The sequence below is a fragment of the Leopardus geoffroyi genome, chromosome E1, assembly GCF_018350155.1.
Source record: "Leopardus geoffroyi isolate Oge1 chromosome E1, O.geoffroyi_Oge1_pat1.0, whole genome shotgun sequence".
Classification (NCBI taxonomy): Eukaryota; Metazoa; Chordata; class Mammalia; order Carnivora; family Felidae; genus Leopardus; species Leopardus geoffroyi.
This window is the reverse complement of record NC_059330.1, coordinates 22,808,165-22,823,438: the sequence shown is the minus strand read 5'-3', so window position 1 is coordinate 22,823,438 and position 15,274 is coordinate 22,808,165. Positions and strand designations below refer to the sequence as shown.

The following is a 15,274-nucleotide window of genomic DNA, read 5'->3' as shown; positions in this document are numbered from 1 at the left end:
TCTCACCTTACCACCACGCTTAGTCATCATTGGAATGTGTTACACGTTTTCTTGTACAGCTGCATCTCCTTCATCTGCTGCTTTCTATTATTATATTATAAGTGTACCCTGAGGCTAAGCAATACAGGCATACCAAGCAGGTAATTAGTCACTTAAATTGTTCCTCATTGAGACCACCTTCGTGGTCACACGGCCTTTTCTAAACTTACTGCGCTTTACTTCTTTTAAACCACAATAATTAACAGTTTCTGGCATTTAAGACGCACTTCTTTTAAAAATCCGTTTAATGAAGCAGCAACACTTTATGTGCTCAGCTCCATAATGAAACAGCCAGGTGAGATCATTAACATCCCTGCCGCCCCCCACCCCCATAGAAGACTGCTCCTAAAACAAACAGCGTGAATAAATTCTTTCGATTCAAAGAATATGGAAATAACAGGCTGTTCCAGTTTCTTTACCTCTGGCTTAATCTACAGCCTTTCTCAAACCAGATCATTCCTGCTAAGCCCAGAAAGAAAAAATTCGGGGCTAAGATTTATCCCTACTTGCTTCCCCCACTCTCACATCGGGTCTGAACGTTTCTCCTCCCTTCCCCCCAAGTGTCAGGAATTCCTCTTCTGCCCCAGGTGGTCAAGATTCTAGGGATATGTTCCTCTATTACAAGGTGGGAGAGAGGTGTCGCTTATCCTCACATTACGGGAGACGGGAGAGGTTCGCCCATCAATGGACAAACCTGTGGGGGAATCCCTTTCCCCTTCTGCTAAGCTGGACACGTCCCACCTCTGAGTGAAAGACGCCAAGCGGTGAGGAAGGAAGGTTCTCCCCTTTGGCCTCCAGCCTCTACCGGCCACACCCCTGGCCTCTGGCCCCAACCCCCCGACCTCGAACGTATCTTCCCTCAGGTGCCCCCCAACTCCCAGCGGCCACACCCGAGGATTCCCTCGCCCCGCCAGAGCGGTGGAGTCCCTTTCTCCAACCCTCTTCCTCACAACGGTCACACCCGACGGCTCACTTCATACTCAACGGTCACGCTCCTAGGATTTCCTCTTCCCCCCGCCAGTGTCCAAGTCAACCTGGGGTCTCCCCCCAGCAGTGACGGACGCACCCCGAAGTTAGCCGCCTTGAACTCACCGGAGGCAAGGGCGGGGGTGGCGGCAGCAGCCAGAGAGCACGGCCCGAGTGGTGTTGTAATGGTTTCCTGCACGTCACGACTCCTCCAGGTCTAAGCCACTGCGCAAAACCCACTTTGCCAGAGACAAAGATGGTGGACAGGAAACTCTGACGTCAGAGAACCTCGCCGCGCACCGTCATCCCCGCGCGCGGCAGAACCAGAAAGGCGGCGAGCTCTGTCGCCTTGGAGACGGACGGGCTTTCCTCGGAGACTGGATACTGGACCCAAGAGGGAGTTCAGTGGCTATACAGAGGGATGTATTAAACAAACTGTCGTTCTCTGGATTTGTTTCCTCGCACAGTTCTCTAAAAACTCTCCCATAGAAAGGGTGAAATATCCTGTTGGAAAACAGGATGAGATGGCATCGGATCTGAATTTCTGAATTCAAACCCCTGCCTTGAGAATGACTGGGAAAGTTCCTTAATGTCTCCTTAACCTTAGTCTTGTCTGTGAAAAGGAGCCAACAATCTATCTCTTCCTGGCTTGGGAAGTTTCAGTGGGATAAAGTAGGTAAAGCACCTGGCTTGTAATAGGAGTGCTTACACAATAGTAAGTTACTTTTGGAAACCGAGACCTAGAAATCTCTGTACCTGTTTCTTAATTTTGCTGTGAACCTAAAACTGCTTCAAAAATAGTAAGTCTTTAATTTTTTTAAATGTGGAGAGTGAGGAAACCAAAATACAAAGGAGACTGCGAAGTAGAAAAGGAGAAGGAAAAGCTGGTGGCTATAACTTTTTAGGATGTTTTTAGAGTTCTATGAAAGTAGGAACATACTAACCTATTCGCTCTTCTATCTCTGCGACCTAGCCCCACTCCCCTCTCCAAAATTTGTTGAATGTGTAAATGTATGAATGATCAACAGTATCACTTGCTAGAGAGAAGAGGAGGAAGGACTGAAAAGCGTCCAAGGATTTAGCAATGTAAAGGTCATCACTGCTGGGACCGTCAGTAGAGACAGAAGGCAAAGGCCATGCTGCAGAAGTTTGAGGGTAATGGAGGTGAGGAAATGAAAACAGGAGTTACAAATAACTCCATAAGAAAATGTGGCTGAAAAGAGAAGATATATAGGATATTGGAAAGAGAGAATAGTGAGGATTTTTTTAAGTTCTATATTGATACATTTTCTTTACACCATTTTTAGCAATACCATGAGTTCAATGATCTTTCCTACCCATAGGACTTCAAAATCTCTATCTCTAGCCTTGACCTTTTCCCAACTTTTCACCACCAAATTGCCAACCACACTTATGGAAAATTCTATATTTATGGCCCACCCAAATTAAGCAAATCATGGGATGAGGGTTGCTGTAAAACCTGGTTTTTTACAATTCCCAGAAATCAGAGGTGGATTCATAACTAAGAAGCCACCAGAAAAATCTTAGAGACTTTGATTCATATGCCTCTTCTATTCAAAACCTTTCAACAGCTCCTTTATGCTTAATATGTCCAAAACCTATCCTTCCCCCAGTTCCCCGAAGCTCTATGCTCTTTAGTTTTCTCATCTATAAACTAGGGAGATAGTAATATTTAATCAAAATATTGTTATAAGGATGAAGGGAATTAATATATGTAAAGCACTTAGAACTATGGCTGCACATACTATGTATGTATTTGCTGCATGATTATCTCGATAAATTACACTACACTCCTCAAGCCAGAAACCTGGGGTCATCCTTGATTTCTCTCTCCTTTAATTGTCACATCCAATCCATCTCCAAGTTGTCAATCTACCTTCAAAATAAATCTTTAATTCATCCAATCCCCTCTATTCCACCTCATTAATACAAGCCACCATCACCTCTTGCCTGGAATACTAGAAACCTCAACTTTTCTCCCAACCATTATCCACACAGCAGCCGGTTTTTTTTTGTTGTTTTTTTTTTGTTTTTTTTTAAGTTTACTTGTTTTCGAGAGACAGAGACAGAGTGCAAGCAGGCGAGGGACAGAGAGAGAGGGAGACACAGAATCTGAAGCAGGCTTCAGGCTCTGAGCTGTCAGCACAGAGCCCGACGTGGGGCTGGAACTCGTGAACTGTGAGATTATGACTTGAGCTGAAGTTGGACGCTTAACTGACTGAGCCACCCAAGTGCCCTTAGGTTTTAGTTGCACTTATTTTGAAGTATAACAAACATTTTATAAAAAGTGCACACATTATAAATGTAAAGCTCGGATGAATTTTCATAAAGTAAACATAAGCACATAACCATTACAGGGTCATCTTAAAAATACAAATCTCATCGTGATTCTGGTATTCTTCCGTGAATTCCCATTGCACTTGGGCTAAAATTGTCTCTTTCTCATGGCCGGAGTCCTTGCTTGGTTTGGCCTCTACCTCTCTAACATCATTTTATGCCTTTCAGTTACTGTTCATTTTTCCTTTTGCTAGCTATTGCAGCCCTCAAATATGCTAAACTCTTTCCCATCCTAGGGCCTTCACAAATACCGCTCCTTCTACCTAATACTACCCCCTCCTCCCGCAACTCCTCACATGGCTGGCTCATAATTTAGGTCTTGGTTTAATTGCAATCTCCTCAGAAAGGCACTCTGTTTACCCATTCTAGAAGGTTCTGCACTCCCAGCCCACACCACCACACCATCCCAGCCCTCTCATTCTATTTACAAATTGTATCTTAATTTATTTATTATCTCCCTCCTCAACTAGACTGTAAATTCCATGAAGGCAGATACAATTTGTTTTTATTACTACTTTATACCCATCACCCAACATAATGCCTGACACATAAAAGTTACTCAATATTGGGCACCTGGGTGGCTCAGTCGGTTAAGTATCCGACTCTTGATTTTGGCTCAGGTCACGATCTCACTGTTCGTGAGTTTGAGCCCCACATCGGGCTCTGTGCGGACAGTGCATGGAGCCTGCTTGTTGTTGTCTTCCTCTCTCTGCCCCTCCCTTCTTGCTCTCTGTATCTCTCAAAATAAATACAAACAAACTTTAAAGTTACTCAATATTTATTAAATAAATTACCATCCACAGGCAGAGTACTAAAACTAGCATTTAAGACCTTCCATAATCCGTCTAAATCTATTTTCAACATACTCTCTACTATTCCTATTTGTGCCTCTACAGTTAAAGCAAGCAACAATTTGTTCCTCCTATCCACTCCATGCTGCTCCCTTAGCCTCAAAAGTTCTGTCACTACTACTAATACTTGCCCCAAAGGTACTTATCTTTTGAGGTCCACCTGATTCATAAAACTTTCTCAGTGGACATCTGTTATGGTATGAGGTACAGAATGTGCCAGGTTACATCATTGCATTAAAGAGCAACTGGCAAAGGGAAGTGGAGATAAAATAGGAGGTTAGAAACAATGTTCTTGCCTTTGGTTATGCAGGCCAATAAGGGTGTTCTGTTTAAAGTGGTTAGCAGTGTGTATTCCTCCCAGCTGATAGTTATCTCTTCCTCTAAACTCACGTCATATTAGCCTGTCTGATGGCTCTGAATACCTCTTCACATAAGTGCACTTTTTATGTGTCTTATCTATTATTACATTATAAACATGAGGGCGGGATTTATGATGAGGTGGTTATTTGTTGGCTGTAATAATTGACACTAACTATTTTTGACTATTTTGACTTTTCCTTGTGCATTTTCAATTTACTTTTGGGGTATTTTCAAAGACCGTTAATCAAGATGTCTTGCCCTCTTCCCTGAAAGAGTGGAGAAGACATCTGAACTAAGGTAGGGCAATACAATTTGCATTCTAAGTACAGTGACAGAAATTTGTTGAAGCTCATTCATTTTAACAATGCTGCCTGGGTGAGACTTTACTAATTCTTGCTAGAGACATCCAATAGGACTGTAGTTCCTGTCCTTTTAGAGCTGGCTTTCCTCATTTTAACTACTCTATATATTTCCAATATTTTTTTTAGTTTAAATAGTGGCCTATTTCTTTTGCTTGTAACCAAAGAACCCTAAAATTGATACAAATGTTTAACCAATTTCCCACTTGTCATAGTAGATGCTGTCTCAACCTTGTCTTTTTGTTGTTTAATTAAGAAAAGCTTGCACATGGGTCGCCTGGGTGGCTCAGTCGGTTAAGCACCTGACTCTTGATTTTGGCTCAAGACATGATCTCTTGGTTCGTGAGATCGAGCCCTGCTTCGGGCTCTGTGCTAAAAGTGTGGAGCCTACTTGGGATTCTCTCTCTCCCTCCCTCTCTTTCAAAATAAACAAACTTAAAAGAAAAGAAAAAAGAGAAGCCTGCAAATAAGGGCTACCATTGTTAGAACACCTAATACGTGTCGGGTGCTTTATACAGATACATTATCTCTAGTCCTTAAAATTCCCTAAGGTAAAATATCTTGTATCAATGTGATTTTCGCTGGCAGGTTATTTGGTGGAGTAAAAAACACCTTTTAGAACTATAATTAAGGTTAACTTGCAATATTTTATTGAAACAATTAAACCCAAATCTTGTTTTTGAGAGTTCTCATTATGCAAACCAATTATCTTTATACCACAAGGTCCTCTAAAGCAGTGAATACATTCTATTCCTATATATTTAGCACAGAAGTGGAGAGGGGTTGAAGAAAGAGGAATGGTTAAACGTGAATAAGCAACTCAAGAGAGGGTAAGTTGCATATGATGTAAAAGCCCTTTGCTAATTGTAAATTACACTAAGTTTGGTGTACAGTGAAAAGTGCCATCTTCCAAGCGTCTCCAGTTGATTCTAGTTACAACTCATCAGGATTCCTCTTAGTCCTGTATTCACATCGCTGTGACACATCCAACCGTATAGGAGAGTAGGAACCATTTTCATCAAGTGTGGCAAGTGCCTAGTTATGCTTGAACGTAACTACGCCTACAAGACAGTCAATCTACCGGCTAGAATGGAAAGTGACCGTTCCAAGTTCTGAGGAACATCAGGAACCTTTCTCATTCTAATCATCTTTTTTCTTTTCTTTTCTTTTTTTTTAATTAGCGGCAATAAGGCTAAAGACTTCTATCTCCAGCTGCAAATCCCTCCTGGGAGGGCCGACTATAAATTAACCACCACGCCCGGCGCACACAGAGAGAACTTCCGTGTGTCCACATTCCCATTCGTCCCCCCACCCTTATTAACTAAATCGCCCAAGGGAACACAGGCCTCAGCAGCAGGCTCGAACTCCTGGCTCTGGGTGCCAGACGTCGCGCGGCGCCCCAAACACCTTTCCAAAAAGACCTCTGCAGAGAGATTCAGAGGTGTGGCTTCCCATTGGGGATGCGATGCAAACCTAGCTAAGAAAAGTAAATCGAGCTGAGAACCCAACTCCAAGCCAGGCCTCCCCAAGTCACTTCTTTAATTTCAGCGGGAGCGGAAGCGGAAGCGGAAGCTCCGGTGGGGTCATAGAGTTTGCTCGTTCCGGTTTCCGGCCACGCTAGAGCGCCTCCCGTCCGCCAGCCATCCCAGTCCCCAGCGGCTTCTATTTCCGGGTGCGGCTCCTGTCATAAAGCGGGGGCCTCTCTACAAACGTGGAATCGTGGGTCCTTCGCGCCTCGCCGGGGGTCAGCGCGCAAGGACGGTCCCTGGCGGGGGTACTTTGCAGCCAACGGCTGGAGCCGGTCTTCGCGTACCGAGTCCGCACTGGCACCTCTAACCCCTCAGAGCTAGCTGGCTCTTGAGCCCTCACGAGTTAGAGTCCCTGATTCGCAGCCTCCAGGGCTGCAGCTCCAGAAGATATCACTCCTTCGCCCATCCCTGTCCCCATAGGCATGCTCTGCCCTGTGAGGTACAGCATTTGACAAGTCACCCCTACCCCACACACCACTTCCACCCGCGTCGGCCTTAACTTCGTTCTTAACCTCCTTTTGAGACCCCTCCCTTCTGCCTCCAGAAGAGGTCTTTTCCCCCCACTTCCGTGAAAGAGGAGTTTTGGGTCTCTTGCAGAAAGATTACCTTTAAGACTGAGCACCTATTTGATAACTAAAACAAGTTCATGCTTACTAAAGAGTTTGTGGGCAAAGTGAAACCCAGTGCACACGGGAAATTATGGCTGAGCACGGGGCTCACATCACAACTGCTTCTGTGGTGGATGACCAGCCATCCATCTTTGAGGTGGTAGCACAGGAGAGTTTAATGACAGCAGTGAGACCTGCTCTTCAGCATGTGGTCAAGGTAAGGTGTCAATTCTCTGAGAGTTTTTAGGGACTGGGTAAAAACCAAACCAATAATTATAATTCACATCCTATGGTTTAACGGTTATTGAGTCCATGTTATGTGTAGAGCCCTGTACTGAATAACCCAGCACTTCAGGGAGGATAGGGCAGACCCCAAAAGAAGTGCTCATTTAAGCCTAAAGTATAGAATTTAGAAGAAAAAAGGGGAAATGCAAATACAATGCATAGTAATTGTGAAATGGAATGAATTTCATTTTATTAATTTACTTTGCTTTAGGTTCTTGCAGAATCCAATCCTGCCCACTATGGCTTCTTTTGGAGGTGGTTTGATGAAATCTTCACCCTGCTAGATCTTCTGCTCCAGCAGCATTATTTGTCCAAAACCAGTGCCTCATTCTCTGAAAATTTTTATGGCTTAAAGCGCATTGTAATGGAGGACACACACAAGCTTCAGAGGTTGGCCAGTGCTGGTCTCCCAAAGCAGCAGCTTTGGAAGTCAATTATGTTCCTGGTTCTTCTTCCCTACCTGAAAGTGAAGCTTGAGAAGCTGGTTTCTAGCCTGAGAGAAGAGGATGAATATTCTATTCATCCCCCTTCTTCCCGTTGGAAACAGTTTTATAGAGCCTTCCTGGCAGCCTACCCATTTGTTAACATGGCATGGGAAGGCTGGTTTTTTGCACAACAACTTCGATACATCCTAGGAAAGGCTCAGCATCACTCACCACTGCTGAGGCTGGCTGGTGTTCGGTTAGGTCGACTTACAGTTCAGGATATACAAGCTCTGGAGCACAGACCAGCTGAAGTCAGCATGATGCAGCAACCAGCCAGGAGGTAAGGCTTTAACATTCCCCCAAATATTTCATTAACATATTCTAAAATCAGAACCAATTTTATTAAATCCACCTTCCTTGGTTCACTTTGAGGTATTTTGTAAACACAGAAAAATTCTCGTGTCCATAGAACAAGAGTGGCCATCCTGGTAAACTTCCTCATCACACTAGCTACATTTTTGTGCACGCTTGCTGCGTGCATCAGGCCCTGTGCTAGGTGTTTGCTTTACGTACGTTACCTCAATCCTCATCACAACCAAATGAAATAAATCCATTGTTCCATTTAACAGCTAAGGAAACTGAGCCCTGATACTGAAGTCCCTTGCCAAGGCCACATGGCTGGAAGGTGGCAGAACTGAGATCCAAGCCCGATCAACAGTTCTCAAGACTGTGTCTTAACCACAATGCTATACTGCTTCTAGTTAGTGTTTGTGGTGTCCTACAAGTTCAAATATGTATTCCTCAATATTGCTAAGTTATTTTTTGTTAAGAGCGTTGTTCCTTTTTCTGGATATACTACCTTACACACACACACACACACACACACAATCTATATAATCAGTCTAATTTCTTTCTTAAAACACAAAAACAAAGAAGACCCTAGTCATTAAATACAAAGTTTAGCTCCTATACTCCCAAAAGACTGTAGGTCAGAAAAAAGAAATCATTTAGAACAGATACTAAAGGAGACAGTGCCAATCTAGCAACTACTCAATCCCCAAACTGAATCGGTGATTCTGATGAAGAGTGTAAGAACTATAATTTTAGTAGCCATTCTGTGATGATACCTACATAAGCAGTTTCTCCTTTTGTCTCCTCGTTCTGTTCTCCCACCAGTGTTGGTGAGAAGATAAAGTCAGCTCTGAAGAAAGCTGTGGGAGGTGCTGCCTTATCCCTCTCTACTGGCCTTTCTGTGGGAGTATTCTTTCTGCAATTCCTTGAGTGGTGGTACTCATCTGAAAATCAAGAAACCGTCAAATCGCTGACTGCCCTACCTACTCCGCCACCACCTGTACACCTGGACTACAATTCTGATTCTCCTCTGTTACCCAAAATGAAGACTGTGTGCCCACTGTGTCGTAAAACCCGGGTGAATGATACTGTTCTTGCCACCTCTGGCTATGTGTTTTGTTATCGCTGTGTGTTTAATTATGTCAGGAGTCACCAAGCTTGTCCCATAACAGGTTATCCAACAGAAGTACAACATCTAATTAAACTGTACTCCCCTGAGAACTGAAAGGGATTAGCATTTTATCTCACAACAAAATTACTGCACTATAAGGCCACAGGACTGATTTTCAGCACAGTATGTAGCATTGTTTGATACTTCTCATCCTCTACTCATAATTATATGGACTTTAAATAACTGACCCCTGAACATGTGTTCACCGGCCCCCCACATATAACTTTTGAATCCCCCAAAACTGAACTACTAATAGCCTACTGTTGACCAGAAGCCTTACGAATAAATAGTCAATTAACACACATTTTGTATGTTACATGTATTATATACCGTATTCTTGCAGTAAAATAAGATAGGGAAAATACTAAGATTAAGAGAAAGTACCTTGGGGCGCCTGGGTGGCTCAGTCGGTTGAGCGTCCGACTTCGGCTCAGGTCATGATCTCGCTGTCCGTGAGTTCGAGCCCCGCATCGGGCTCTGTGCTGACAGCTCAGAGCCTGGAGCCTGCTTCGGATTCTGTGTCTCCCTCTCTCTCTGACCCTCCCCCATTCATGCTCTGTCTCTGTCTCAAAAATAAATAAACATTAAAAAAAATTAAAAAAAAAAAAAGAGAAGTACCTTTATACTGTACTTTTTTGGGGGTGCCTGGGTGGCTCAGTTGGTTGAGCATCCAACTGCAGCTCAGGTCATGATCTCGCAGTTTGTGAGTTCCAGCCCCGCATCGGGCTCTGTGCTGACAGCCCAGAGCCTGGAGCCTGCTTCAGATTCTGTGTCTCCCTCTCTCTCTGCCCCTTCCCTGCTCATGCTGTCTCTGAGGAATGAATAAAAGTTTAAAAAAATTTTATACTGTACTTTTTACAGTACTGTACTGTAAGAAATCCGAATATAAGTAGACCTACACAGTTCAAATTTGTGTTGTTCAAGGGTCAACCGTATATGGATTTCTTTACAAAGATGTATCCATTGATCTTAACCTTTTAACTTGCTCTCTAGATTCCTACTTAGAGTTTACCAAGCTGGTTAAAATGAGAATCAGGACTGACAGGAGACATGAAGGTCAATGTACAAGAAGTGGATAAAAGGGGATAGTTAGTACAGAAGCTTTTCCTTGAAGAACAAGAGGTATAGAAGCTCTCAGGAAAAACCCAAGTTAGACCTCATAAAGTGGGTAGTGAATAGGTAGCAGCCTTCTTCTTGAGAAAAGGAAGCATTTATCTGCCTATGAAGAAGATATTTTATCAGTTAGCAAACAATGTGAAACCTAGACCTGCTCTTTATAGACATACTTAGAAACACTTTAGAAGAACAAAGCACCTTCCATATGCTGTGATCCACTTGTTAAGTAACACCTGTTATAGTTTATCAACTTTTAAAGAAGATTCCTTTATGAGCCATACAGAAGGGAAACTGGTTAAAGAAAAGTAGGGGTTGAGTGTATATTGTCTGAAGATTTCAGTGTGAAAGCAAATCTAATTAAGAGATGAACTAAAATACTGATCTAACTTTGTGCAAAAGAATCTTTTAATAAGCTCTTTCTTCTTGCTGTTAAGAGTCTGCAAAATGGGCACAAATTATTCTGGCTATTAGTAAGTTTCTGTGAAATGCTGAAACAAATTTTAAGAATAAATGTTTTTGGCAAAGAGCTGTTCCAAGTTGTCATGATTATGTGGAAACTTAAAGATTACTGAGGTGTTTAAATTTTTCATTCAGACCACCTTTGACTTTGAGGTATTTTTGTATTGACATCTTGTTTGTGTGTGTGTGGGGGGGGTTTATTGCTAATCTAATACTTGGAGAAAAAAATCCTCTACTCCAACAGCAAGAATTCAGCTTTGTGTGAAATACCCTGTCTTAGAAATACTACAGAAACACTTCAGTTCTGTGTAGTAAAATTCATGCTACTGGATGGTCAGGTTGGTGAAAATATATGGGTAGAGGAAGGATGAAAATAATTTAAGTGCCTCTGCTGAGATAAGTGTTTTCCAATATTTTCACTCATTTAGCAATTCAAGGCACATTCTCTGATAGCACAAAGTTGATTAAATTTTGAAATGGATTAACCCATGGATTTGAAAATATTAACACTTGGGGCGCCTGGGTGGCGCAGTCGGTTAAGCGTCCGACTTCAGCCAGGTCACGATCTCGCGGTCCGTGAGTTTGAGCCCCGCGTCAGGCTCTGGGCTGATGGCTCAGAGCCTGGAGCCTGTTTCCGATTCTGTGTCTCCCTCTCTCTCTGCCCCTCCCCCGTTCATACTCTGTCTCTCTCTGTCCCAAAAATAAATAAACGTTGAAAAAAAAAAAAAAAAAGAAAATATTAACACTTTTGTGTACCATAAGAAGAATGTAATAGATATTTGTAAAAGTTCTTGTTAGAGCGCAAGGTTTTATGAAAATAAACACCATAGTTAATTAAGCATTTTTAATATCATAATAAGTCAATAAGGAAACTGAACCAGATTCAGGATTGAAATAATGTAGTCCTCCACGAAGATATCAAAAGCCAGATTTTTCACCTCAACCTAAGAAGGAAAACAGCAAAGTATCAGCAATTCAAAAGAATATCAAAGAAACATTCTTATACATAATAAAATCAGTATGCAAATAGATTAAAACATACCAATGTGGAAAAACCACAACCAAAATCAGCTCAGAGAGAAGATTAAGGGATCATACCCTGGTCAAGGCCAACACTGAAGCAGTGGCAATACCAGGTCAGACTATACTTCACTCATCATCGCATCATTCCATTTCACATCCTTCTATACCTAAGAGCAGCCCAACAGTCTCCACATCCAAGAAAACTTAGGTTAACCTATGAAAAAAATAAAGGCTTCTTTATAGATAAGTTTCAACCATGGGCTTTCAACAAATACTTAATTTTCCATTATGTTTTGCTTTAAGCAAGTCTGCTGTACAAAAATGCAAACTTGGAGGAACTTTTTTGCTTTTGAAATTCAGGAGAGTGGAGAGGCATTTATGATTAAAAAAAAATTTTTTTTAATGTTTATTTATTTTTGAGAGAGGGAGAGAGAATCCCAAGCAGGCTCCAGGCTGTCAGTGCAGAGCCCGACGGATGCAGGGCTCCATCCCAGCAACTGTGAGATCATGACTGGAGCCAAAATCAAGGGTTGGATGCTTAAATGACTGAGTCACCCAGGCGCCCCCAAATTTTTTTTTAATGAGCCCAAACACTAGGCATGATAAAATTTCAGGGATGTCTGTGAAGAGATTTATCATCCTAAAGTAAAAGCTTTAGAAAAGATTTTCTACTACATTCCATTATAAACTCCAGCTCATTTAATATACAGTTTGATTTATAATTCTGCTCCTAACAAAGAGAAGAAGTATAGTCATAAAATCTTTACACTGGAATCTTCTATCTTAAAAGTCCAAGATCCAGAGAGGCTACGTTTTGCCAAAGGTTCACAACAAATTAACTAACAGTAGAGCTGGAAAGAGAACAGAGGTTTGATGATCAGATTTACATTTTTCCACTACCAGGTAAATATGAGGCTTAATTTCATTTTTCTCCAGGCCATAGGAAAGATAAAAGAAGCAATGCAAGGGGCGCCTGGGTGGCTCAGTCGGTTGAGCATCCGACTTTGGCTCAGGTCATGATCTCAGAGTCTGTGAGTTCGAGCCCTGCGTCAGGCTCTGTGCTGACAGCCCAGAGCCTGGAGCCTGCTTCAGATTCTATGTCTCCCTCTCTCTCTGCCCCTTCCCTGCTCATGTTCTGTCTCTCTCTGTCTCAAAAATAAATTAAAAAAATAAAAAAAAAATAAAAAAAAAATGTTTAAAAAAAAAAGAAGAAGCAATGCAAAGTGTAAGTAATTCAAAACCTGGATAATCAATTTCTGAGTAAGAAAGCTGACTGCATTTCATTTATTCTAAATGACACCTTCTGGTGGTATGTTGTCACTGACGTGGAAAAGTACTTGGATCACAATGTCACCCTCCCCAGCCTTTCAGCATGGTGTTGTCAGTACCTAAGTAACAATTCTGGAGACAGCACATGCTTCCTTCAGCCATCTATAAATGTCAATAGATTGATACTCCTTAGTTAAAAATTGACAGCTGTTGGTCTGTGTTAACCATTCAGCAATTAAACTCCATTAAAAAGGGGCGGGGGGCGAGGGGACTAACAAAGTGCCTGTTTTACAGGGGCTACGCTGGAGTCTTTAGTTCATCTTCCTACACCGGTGAAGTACACATTAAAACCGGGGAAAACAGAGGCTGAGAGAACTTAAATAACTTTGTCTAAAAGCACGAAACTTGGGAGCGGAGCTCCAAGTGTGCTCCCGCCATTCACAGCACGCACACATTCCTAGTTCTCTTCCTCAGTACACTTTGCTCCATCTGGAGTGCCTCCCCCAACCCTTTCAACCTGGAGAACTTCTAATTATAGTAACCTTACTCAAACGTCACCTTCTCTAAGTGGTGTCTAACTCTGTCATCCTCTCGTCTCACTTACACAGCACTTTCCCCCACCACAGCACGCCATCACACGCTACTTATTTACCCATGCACATACCCCTCCTTCCATCTCTGCCATCGGCCCCATGGCACGGACTTCCTCAAGAACCAAGCCAGTGTCTTCCTGGCCTTTGCATCCATCGCACTCGTAACAGTGCCTGGTACATAGGACGAGGCTCAATAAATGAACGTTTAATTCGGTCACTGGGCGCCCCTCCCTCCTAAACTTAAGCTCCTAGATTACAAAGTCATCAGCACAATTTAAAAAGCCAACTTACCTCCAATACTGCACGCAGGTAACCATACAAGCATGTCTAACCCCCCCCCCCCTCCCCTAGCTTCTACCTCATGGCGGTCTCCACCGCGCGCTGCGCAGGTCAACCGGTGCTTCCATACAATGGATTCTCAACAAAATAATAATAATAAAGTCCAAACCCCACCGACTTCAGGAAAGACTGAGAGGGGCCGTACTTGCAGGGAAATACGAGTAAGGCCGAAGCCAGGGCTCAAACCAAAGACCCAGGCACGAGTCCACAGCCCGCTCTCCGAACTCCTCAAGCTCCTACGCCCTGTCTCGGGAGGTTTGCTCCGGCCCGCGGAGACTGACAGCAGCAGACACCCGGCCTTTCAGCTCCTGGCTACAACTCAGTCCCGCTTCCCGCTTGTAGCCTAGCTTTGCTGCCGCTCGCGAGACCTCCCAGCCCAGAACAGCCTCCGCCGGCCAACCAATCCTCCGGCCGCCATTGGATCACGTGGGTCACAGCCTTTGTCAGGCGGGTGCGAGGAGCAGCCAATCGGAGGGCCAGGCGACACTGAGGCGTGGAGCGGGACGGAGGGCGGAAGCGCCTTTTCGGTTGCTTCTTAGTGTGGGGTCTTCGTCTTCAGGCTAGTGCTTTTTCAGCCTTTGAGCGATTCCTGCCTGCCTCTCAACTCCCTGCCCTTGGACTTTGGGACGTCTTTTGCCAGTTGCCGGTCCTTTGTTTTACAACCGGGGAGGGCATCTGAAAGAGTTGTGCCCGGGATTTCCGGGAAGAATTATCGATTCAGATAGTGATCCAATAGGATTTACTGCACTTGTCCGATTCCCGCGGGAGGGCTGAGGGCTGGGGGCTGGGAGGAATGTGTCCCTTTCCATTCTGTGAACTCTTTTCGTTGATCGGGCGCTTGGACGCTTCCTAGATCAGCTTTCCACAAGAAAAGTGCAGCTAAATATCAAAGAAATTCGCAGGAGAACTGGAAAGACTTCCTGGAAGAGGTGGCATTTGATCTGAGTCTGGAAAGATGGATGGGTTTTGAAAATTAGGAGATTCTGGCAGAAGGAATAATTTGACGCCCGAATTAAATGAGAAAGAATGGGGGAACTTGGAAATGTAAGTAAAGTCGAAAAAATGTAGTGTTTCTAAATTCGGTGAGTTAGAAAACACCAGGGAATACTTAATATGTATGTCCTCTAGCATCAAAGACAACAAAAACCCAAAAAAGCCTGGAGCACAACCCAG

General features: G+C 43.4%; 2 protein-coding genes, 1 long non-coding RNA gene and 1 other non-coding gene across 11 annotated transcripts in view; 1 reads left to right on the top strand and 3 right to left on the bottom strand.

The window, feature by feature from the left end:
- The window catches only part of AP2B1 (adaptor related protein complex 2 subunit beta 1), a 128,371-nt gene extending 127,056 nt beyond the window's left edge, over positions 1-1,315 (bottom strand). For 3 of the 5 annotated variants that reach the window (XM_045490528.1, XM_045490524.1, XM_045490526.1), the window contains exon 1: positions 1,132-1,315. The gene's annotated coding sequence lies outside the window, so the exon portion shown is untranslated. Of the gene's footprint in view, positions 1-1,012 lie in introns of all 5 variants that reach the window. The other 2 variants (XM_045490527.1, XM_045490525.1) reach the window with 2 other exon arrangements.
- Positions 1,316-6,536: 5,221 nt separating this feature from the next.
- Positions 6,537-9,699, top strand: PEX12 (peroxisomal biogenesis factor 12). Its single transcript, XM_045490529.1, has 3 exons — positions 6,537-7,287; positions 7,567-8,120; positions 8,957-9,699. Exons 1-3 carry the CDS (start codon positions 7,162-7,164, stop codon positions 9,354-9,356), a joined length of 1,080 nt encoding a protein of 359 aa, XP_045346485.1. The 5' UTR covers positions 6,537-7,161; the 3' UTR covers positions 9,357-9,699.
- Positions 9,700-11,706: 2,007 nt separating this feature from the next.
- Positions 11,707-14,506, bottom strand: LOC123604440. 4 transcript variants are annotated; one of them, XR_006715330.1, is made up of 4 exons: positions 14,054-14,506; positions 13,834-13,933; positions 11,920-12,114; positions 11,707-11,821 (listed from the first exon to the last, which is right to left on the bottom strand). It is a non-coding gene; the product is annotated as an uncharacterized LOC123604440 (long non-coding RNA). The 4 variants fall into 4 exon arrangements; XR_006715328.1 differs by having other exon boundaries at positions 11,976-12,114; positions 14,054-14,504; XR_006715331.1 differs by lacking the exon at positions 13,834-13,933 and having other exon boundaries at positions 11,976-12,114; positions 14,054-14,503.
- Positions 11,946-12,042, bottom strand: LOC123604733. The gene has a single exon (XR_006715465.1). It is a non-coding gene; the product is annotated as a Z30 small nucleolar RNA (small nucleolar RNA).
- Positions 14,507-15,274: the final 768 nt, after the last annotated feature.

Bases quoted from the DNA above. Each gene is read 5' to 3' on its own strand.
- PEX12 (XM_045490529.1), top strand. From the start codon at position 7,162: ATGGCTGAGCACGGGGCTCACATCACAACTGCTTCTGTGGTGGATGAC. The intron at 7,288-7,566 runs GTAAGGTGTCAA...ACTTTGCTTTAG, and splicing joins CTCTTCAGCATGTGGTCAAG to GTTCTTGCAGAATCCAATCC. The intron at 8,121-8,956 runs GTAAGGCTTTAA...TTCTCCCACCAG, and splicing joins ATGCAGCAACCAGCCAGGAG to TGTTGGTGAGAAGATAAAGT.